The sequence below is a fragment of the Pleuronectes platessa genome, chromosome 16, assembly GCF_947347685.1.
Source record: "Pleuronectes platessa chromosome 16, fPlePla1.1, whole genome shotgun sequence".
NCBI classification, from domain to species: Eukaryota; Metazoa; Chordata; class Actinopteri; order Pleuronectiformes; family Pleuronectidae; genus Pleuronectes; species Pleuronectes platessa.
The window spans coordinates 21,323,380-21,331,893 of NC_070641.1; the positions used below are offsets into that span (position 1 = coordinate 21,323,380).

Genomic DNA, 8,514 nt, shown 5'->3' on the forward strand with positions numbered 1-8,514 from the left:
TAAGAACAAAAATAATAAAAAGAATAGATTAAATTAATCAAAACCACAATACATGTAAACGATGGAGTTGAAAGATGCAGTGGACAAAATAAATACAGTGATAGAGTTTTTTATCTATAACTGTATTTATTTTTTCATGTATTTATGCATCTAACTTTCATTATGTTTAGATCACTGTGGTCAGGTCAGTTTCCTCCTCCGTTGAGTCGCTGAACTGTGAGAGCTGCTGTAGTTTCACCTTCTCTTGATTATTTTTAAAAGAATAAACCTCCAGAGTTGAATGAAGGTTTTATTTTTGTTATTGAGCTTCAGGTTGTAAAAGGTGAGAATCCTTTGTCCTCATTTTTTTTATTATTTTTCTCACCTCTACACCACTGAGCCCCCCCCCCCCCTCTCTTTGTGGTCTGCTGATGGAGACTCTTCTTGTAAACATCTCTGTGCTCGTCCTCCTGCCTCCGACATGGCGGACTTTGACCTTTGAACAAGCGCTGCACGGTCTTCTTCCTCCTGTACAACCTCTGCACACACACCAACCCCCTGCTGCGCTTGTCTCTCTCTCTCTCTCCGCCGCTGGCTGATGCTGACGCCTCGCCCGCGGCAGGAACTACGGGGGTGGCGGGGGGGTGCTCTGGCCTTGCCGCAGGCCTGAACCTACCCAGGCACCCAAACCATGCAGGCAAACTGACAGCTGAGTTCACATGTATATTGTGTTGCAACCGGTTGTTGTATGCGTGAATGCATTGTGGTTTACTGTTGCACAATAGCCTTTACTTGAACTTTGAGACTGAGATAAACACCTTTAGGTACCAGAGCATAAGCACCTCACCCCCCCCCCCCCCCACACACACACACATACACACAAACACACACACACACACCATTATGCATCATCTGCAACATGGCTCTTTTTTTCCATACAGACTTTCTCTGGCATATCAGTTTCGATTACAAATTTCCAGACAGAATGCATGAGTCTATAAGGACACATCATAAGTGGAGAGCTGGATGAGTAAAGTGCGTGAGGGTTTTGGGTTCACCTTTATTATTTGTCCCTCTCCCCTATAATTTCTCGACTTTACACAATGGTGTGATTGTTTTTTACCGAGCACGATAGCGTTGAACCAGGAGTAACTGAGTGAACGGCTATTATCACTGAGAAGGATGATAAATAGGAGCACACCTAAGTTGTGTTTTTCACCACACTTTACAGGGGAATTCCAAAATGATTCAATCTGGGCCATATGTTCTTAAGCACGGGGTTTCATTGGCTCCAATGTTATCTAATGGGAGATTAAACTGCAGGAAATGTCCATTAAACTTTATTTTTTCACCAGTAAAATACTTTTATTTGACTTTTCATGGACTGTCGCAATTGCCCCATAAGATTGTATTGTCTGTGTCGTGGCTGCCGAAAGGGACAATCCTCCCTATTGCACAAAGAAAAATAACTACCCTTCATCCTAAATATGTCCCTTCTGTACTGTCCCCTTCCTCTGTATCGCCCTGTCTCAAACATGAGCTTTATTGATGAGCAGTGATGGACAAAACAAGCAAACTGACAATTGGAGGAAATCTGTGGCTAGGACAGTTTTTTATTGACCTTTGAGTGAAGACGCGACTGCTGCTTTAACTCCCGACCCTCTTTCCTCTATAGATGCTCAAAGACTTTACGTGTGTTCGCAGTGGTTGTGGCTGTAATAGCAGTGGTTTTGTGCCGTACAACTTTTGTCTTGCGTGTGTTTGTGAGTTTGTGTGCATCTTGAATAATCCCCACAGTTGTAACTCAGCCAGCTTTTGCCTATTGTCTCCTCTGAATCTTCACTTTCAGCTGAGTTTTATTGGCATAAACTCCCCTTCACAGGACAAGGTGCAGGTTTCTTCTTTATACAACCCACTTTACATTCTGATTGAAACAGGATGTGGTGTTTCTGCTTTGTATTTCTTGTTTTCAGTACAATTATTACGTCTAAAGCCATGATGGGGTCCAGGTCGAGCTGCTGCTGGTGCTGAGCAGGAGGATGGGGCTCTGCGGTACAATCTGCAGACACACAAGACACAACAAGGAGTCAAAACACGTCCAAGAATCCAGAAAAACACCAGAGATTCAAAACAAACACTTTAAAACAGGGAATCACATCTCAGCTCATTCCATTTAAAAAGGTGCAGATTATACCTGAAGCCTAATCAGTGGAGTTTTATTAATGAATAACATACTTTCTTGTGAGGAATTTTGTCCATTGTGACGAAAGAATTAGATAAAGTTCAGGTGCATACACACCTTGTCCCCCCTCCCACCACCACCTCTCTCTCTCTCTCTCTCTCTCTCTTTCTCTCTCTCTCGCTCTCTCGCTCTCTCTCTCTCTTGCTGTCGCGCTCTCTCAGCTTCCTGTAAGCCCCAGACACCCGCTGTGGTAAAAGTGAAAAAAATGTTGCTGGGCACTTAAAAGAAGAGAGCAGCGCGAGAATGAGGAGACCGAGGGATGAGTGTCAGTGAGAGAGAGAGAGGTAGAGATGTGTCAGTAGCAGAAGAGGGGCCAGAAAGAAAGAAAGAAAAGGGGGAGATACAGAAACAGAAGAATAGAAAATCCCCCAAGGCATCGGTCAAGCGGGGACGAGGACAATGTGTTGCGTCTCTGGGACGCCCTGCTGCCTCTACTGACCAAGACCAATGAGGTAGTGTTTCACCTTTTCTTGTTCAATAATAACAATTGATGAATGTTGTGAACTCCAGTCTATATTTTCATGTATTTGAAAGTTGAATGCACGTATAACTTGTATGTTTTCACACCTTTTAGCCGTTGCAGGTGTAATATGACGATTTCCCGATCGGCTGGTGGAATTATTTTAAAATCATGAATCATCATTTGCACTGATGCAACTTTCGCAAAGTCCCACTCAGTTCAGACGTTGGCAGAAAAAAACAAAACAGCGATGATTGATGACTCAAACTGGAGACAGAATATGAAGATGATAGTTTCTCTTCTTTGGCTCATGTGTCTACATGAGGATTGTATTTGTCCCTTATGCTTCTATTCTTCACGGTTTCATTAGCCGACAGTTTGTAATCAGCCACAGTAGAACACATCACATATTACCAGTATGGCTGACAGGAAGCTGTTACTGTGACTCACAGTTAATAGAGCACCGGCACAGGTGCCCCTGTTGTTCCGCCGAGTTTCACTACTGTCATCTTAAAATGAGTATTTTGCTCAGTGTGGATCTAGTACTGTTTTCTCTGAGCAAAACTACGACTCTATGCAGATGACAGTTGCTTATTCGGTTTCAATAAAACGACTTTCAGAATCATGCAGAAACAGGAGTGGAAGTTATCAACCCCCCCCCGAGTTTTCACAACTGTCACTTTGAGTCAGAGAAAAGTTGTAATAACAATAATCCAGTTCCTAAGAACAGTTTATCACATTTCTTCTTTATAACGTCCACTTCCATTTTTTCAGCATTTGTCTCTTAATATAGTTTAACGGTCAACACTTGTTTGTGATGTGCATAAAAGTTTGATGATCTCTATTTACAGTCATATTGTCATCATGGAGGTGCTGTGGCCCCTCATAGTCCTGTTTTCAGCCGGCGCAGCTCACTCCCACAAAGAGTCACCAAGTAAGAATGTTTTTACAGTCAGTTTGAAATATTAACTTATTGGAAAACCTATCGTTGTGTGTCCATCTAAAAGTCCACGCATCGAACTTGTCTCTTCCTGTCTGTTGTTTTGTCTGTTGCTGTGTCTCTGGAGCTCGAGGACTCTCCTGCGTGAACGACTTCGTCCGAAACGTCAGCTGCACGTGGAGCGGCTCTCCGGTGGCTCCTGGTGTCGACTGCTGGATCCACGGTACAAAGCAAGTCTGGTTGTTTGTGTACCCAAGACGAGACTCCAGAATAATTATGTAAGACGTTACAGATACATTATCTAAGTCTGCCAGTGTAACGTGTATTTGCTCAGGTGCTTCCATGAGAAGATGAAAACTTGATAACATCACCGCTGTCTCAAACCTGAAGGATTCATTGGTCATTTTCTGTTGTTTTATACGTATAATTAGTCGGAGCTGCAAACTGGAACCTCACGAATCGTCTCCTCCAGGCTGTAGGTTTGCCTTTGAAAATCAAGTAAGTCCCCGATATGTGTTATTCATAAGGGATGTTCATATCTTTCCCTTTAGAATCTCTAAAGTGTTCCATTGTTATTCTTTCTTCAGCTGTCATGAGAAAAGTGTTATCAGGAAGAGACGGCCCTGACAAATAGAACAGACCCACATTGTTGTGGAGAATCTGCTGCTAGTCAGTGAAGAAAGAGTTCAGGAGCCATTCAGTGTCTCATACTGAGTCTATTGAAGCTTGGCCATGGAGAAAATCCAAATTCATTAATACAACAACTGATGACTTCTCATATTCTGAAGTCTCATTTCCTGTAGTCACAATTTAAACCCCCACAGATCTTTTAATCTGCTAGTTCCTAAACAAACAGTATTTCCTGCTCACGCAGTTTCATATCTGTGGTGTCTAGGGAGCGAAGCCTTGGACCTTCGCCAAGCTCTCGCTCATACGCCCCATACAGAAACCTCTTACTGACCTTCACATGCTATTTCCGTCTTTTGTTATGGATGCCTATAGGATTTCAACTCTTTTGAATACAGCAATATCAGCTTGGAGTGTGACGGCAAGTTGTTGGAGAACCTGACAATGTATAAGCCACACAAACACAGTGAGTGGTTTTTACTTCTTCAGTAAAAACTGTTAAACCTTTGAGTTGATCCTGAAACTTTGGAAAAGTAGATTGGTCAACTGGTATTTCTGTGTGTGTGTGTTTGTGTGTTTGTGTGTGTGTGTGTGTGTGTGTGTTTGCACGTACAGTTAAAATGAATCCTCCAGGTGTTCCTGCCGTCCACAGCACTGCTAATGAGACCTTCATATCATGGAGTAAAGGCAGTCCTCTCTCAATCTTCTTCACCGTCTTGAACTTCCAGGTTCAGATCAAACTGAAAAAGCAGATGTGGAAGGTGAGAGAATATCAACGCTAACGATAACAATACAACACTTATTTTGACGGGCTATACGAGCGTCTACCTGCTAATTCCACAAATGTCTTTCTGTCTGTGCGTGGAATGCACATCTCGAACCGTTCGTCTTATTTTGTGCCATTTGGATTTGAGATATGTTGACAGGTGACCAGCATCTGTAATTTGATTGTTTTGATTTCACCATCAGGACACAGATATTCACACAAGTCGTTGGAGCTGATCTCCATCATAACAGCAATGTTTATAGAATCCCTTCTTCTTTGGGAATTTGTCTTCAAAGTGAAAGCACAAAACACCTCATCCTCCCATTCAGAACATGACAGAGAACCAGTGGTAGACTTCAGTGGTTTACTTAGTCCAGTCTGGGCTGATGCAGAGAGAACCCGCTCCCGATGTAGATATAAAGTATTTAAATAGAAAGGAACCATTCTAGTGCTAAGAAAACAACAATTTGTACAATTTAAATAAAACACACTAGTGAAAAAACATCACCAGGATTAATTTATATTCAATTTCCTGGCTCACTCCCTTTGTGGTTTGACATGGTTTTATTATTCATTTTTAAAAGTGACAAACATTCAAAGCATGTATGCATGTTTTCATACCTGTAAATATTCCCTTCCAGTCTCAATGTTGCATGATTATGAAGAATATCTGTCTGCAGCATAAAAGGTTTCACTTGGTTTGACACGTATCTCGTTCAAAATAAAAATGGGTTTTAAATCACATAAATCACTTGAGACTAATTCTAGTACTGTGCCAAATTGTGTTGTGTTAACAGGAGGTCAGTCATTTGTCCACACAAGAGCAGCACTTAAAAATACCTGGTCGGCAGCCAAAGGGCCACTACCAGGTCCGAGTGAGAGTCAGTCCCGGTCGCCATCACAGCGGCCACTGGAGCAACTGGAGTCCCACAACGTCCTGGACCATAACACACGAGCAAGGTAACTGCATGAGACTCACACACTGCACACCAGCAGAAGAGAGCAGTTCCCCGTAGAGGAAAACAAACATGTGGGGTTGTGGCCTGCGTTTATCTCACTGGAATATCATCTCTCTGTTTCAGATTGGCTTCTGATCATGTGGGCAGTGATGTTGCCCGTGGGTTTCCTTGTTGTAGTTCTGGTCATTTACTTGAGTTGTGTGCACAAGGGGTGAGTAAACTGTGTGTTGGTTTGTGTTTGCATTAATGACTATTTAAAGATGGACCGTGTTTCATCCCACTGTGCAAGAATTAAACCACAATATCTCGGATAAAACGGTGCTGCACTGCATCCATTGATATTTGCAATTATATAAGATGAGTAAACACTGGTCGGGGGCTACAGATGGAAATTAGCCTGTAGAGCTAACTCGGGCTCATTTAGAATATCAAATAAATGAACAAGCAGAATGACAGAAACCATCTTCGGTTAGATAAAAAAGTTTGGACTTCCGACTTTATAGTTTGAGCCATGTCCCGTCCACTTACATGGAAGAGGCGTGCAGTCAGCCACCAGGGGGCGATCCAGATGTTTTGGGGAACATTAATGCTGTACATCTTTTTATGTGCTCTGGTGTTTCTTATATAATTTGTTCTCTTCAAGCTGCTGCAGGCGTCTCAAAGTGAAGCCGGTGCCGAACCCTTCCAACTACTTCCACAGCGTCCACTCTGTCCAAGGAGGAAATCTCAAGGTAAAAATAAACTTATCTCTACATCTCAAAAAACCTGCTTCAGTATCTGCAGGTGTTTTCACCAAATCTATTTATAAGAGCAGAGAGTTGCAGCCGCAGTCAGTCACAGATTAGAGAAATTCTCTTTTAAACCACAGAAAAAAAACAAGCTTTTTGTTGTGGTTTGTTGCTTGAATTCCAGGCAACACTGACGCACACACAGACACACACATGTAATCAGAACAAACTGTCATGTGTTTTCTTGTCTAAATCATTTCTTATTCCTCAGAAATGGCTGAATCCTCTGTCGGCTTCTGAATCGTACTTCATGGCTCAACCAGGCGATCACATCTCCCCGGTGGAGGTGTGTGACGGCTTGGATTCTGTCCCCCCCGCCTCCCCTTCCTCCAACTCGACCATCGCTCTGCTCCACATCGGGGGCTTCCCCTCTGCCGGCTCTGACACCAGCAAAGTTGTGGATGACTCCTCCTCCTCCTCCTCCTGCTTCTCCAACATGGGCTACTTCATGTCCAGCACCTCCAGCAGCGTAGTCCGGACTGACCCCAACCCCATCTACTTCACCTACCAGGACGATTTCCACAACCTGCACAACGAGCGCCGGCTTCACCTCGCCCTCTGCCCCTCCCTCACCTCCTCCTCGGCCTACGAGCGTCTGAAGAGGGAGCCGCAGAGCCCGGACTCGGGCTTCGGCATCGGACAGGAAGACGAGGAGGACAAGTCGGACGGGACGAGCATGGCTGCAGAACGGGACGAGGTCTCAGATGATCCCCCGAGCTCACCTCCTCTTCTCCTCCCTCTGCATCCTCCTTCCTGGCTGTGCCTTCCCTCCTCTGCCCTGTCCCCTCTTCACCTCCCCGGGCTCAATCAGATATGCTCTGATAGCCAAGTGGAGGATGAGGAGGAGGAGGAGGAGGAGGAGGAGGAAGATGTGTACGGTAACTTCGCGGCCTGGCCTGTGGCTGGCCCCGTGTGCAGGTCGTCCTCCATGTCGGCCGAGCCTTGTAAACGGGGCTATCTCACCATCAAAGAACTACAGACCACATTCAGCAATAAATCCATCTGACAAATTCCAGGAGAATCCCTGTGTGATCATAAAACATGTGATGTGTGTATTTCTAGTTTGAGAGTCATGTGCAGTTTCAGCTCAGAGGAGGCGAGCTGAGAGACTGATGCTTCTGCTCTACACGTGCTGTGTGTGTTTCCGTTGCACTCGTTGACATCTGTGTAGAGACCAAACAAAATAAAAACTCTGGTAGAAATGGGTCACCCATCACTTCCTGTGTCAGGGTGGAGCGAGGGCTGCGAGGTGGGCACATGAGCTGGTGTGACAGAGAGTGTGTGAAACGCCCCCATTTGTGTGTGTGTGAGTGTGAGTGTGAGTGTGTGTGTTGTTTCAAGTGTTTACATGTCCTGTCAGGTGGGCCTGGAGGTATATATATGTGTGAGTGTGTGTCTGTGTGTGTGTGTGAGTGTGTGTATTAGAGTGTGGTTTGACATTTAACTCAACCAGTGACATCCGTTCACCTCACAGAGAACAAGCTCTTCATCAGTGTCTTCTTTCCATTTCACAACAGCTTCGCACATCACATCACGTGTCACTGTTCTTGACAACATGCGTTAAGAATCCAGTGGTTTCATCTGAAGATATTAGATGAAATAAATAGAATCAAAATGGTTATACCTCTTTTTTTTTAAAACACTGATAAACAACGTGTGAAACTTGGGTCCTCTGTCGTCATTTGACCAGTAAGAGAATCCTGATTGTCTGGTTCCCATTCAGACAAAAGTCAAATGTATAGTGGGTGTTGTG

General features: G+C 44.2%; 1 protein-coding gene across 2 annotated transcripts; it reads left to right on the forward strand.

Annotated features, from left to right (window-relative positions):
- The first annotated feature begins 2,354 nt into the window (after positions 1-2,354).
- Positions 2,355-7,963, forward strand: il2rb (interleukin 2 receptor, beta). 2 transcript variants are annotated; one of them, XM_053443995.1, is made up of 10 exons: positions 2,355-2,673; positions 3,533-3,615; positions 3,749-3,899; positions 4,053-4,119; positions 4,624-4,714; positions 4,864-5,009; positions 5,812-5,974; positions 6,097-6,184; positions 6,617-6,704; positions 6,973-7,963. In XM_053443995.1, the coding sequence occupies exons 1-10, from the start codon at positions 2,669-2,671 to the stop codon at positions 7,765-7,767; spliced, it is 1,677 nt and encodes a 558-aa protein (XP_053299970.1). In that variant the 5' UTR covers positions 2,355-2,668; the 3' UTR covers positions 7,768-7,963. The 2 variants fall into 2 exon arrangements, with proteins under 2 accessions (XP_053299970.1, XP_053299971.1); XM_053443996.1 differs by having other exon boundaries at positions 6,626-6,704.
- Positions 7,964-8,514: the final 551 nt, after the last annotated feature.

Bases quoted from the DNA above. Each gene is read 5' to 3' on its own strand.
- il2rb (XM_053443995.1), top strand. The intron at 5,975-6,096 runs GTAACTGCATGA...TCTCTGTTTCAG, and splicing joins GACCATAACACACGAGCAAG to ATTGGCTTCTGATCATGTGG. The intron at 6,185-6,616 runs GTGAGTAAACTG...GTTCTCTTCAAG, and splicing joins TTGAGTTGTGTGCACAAGGG to CTGCTGCAGGCGTCTCAAAG.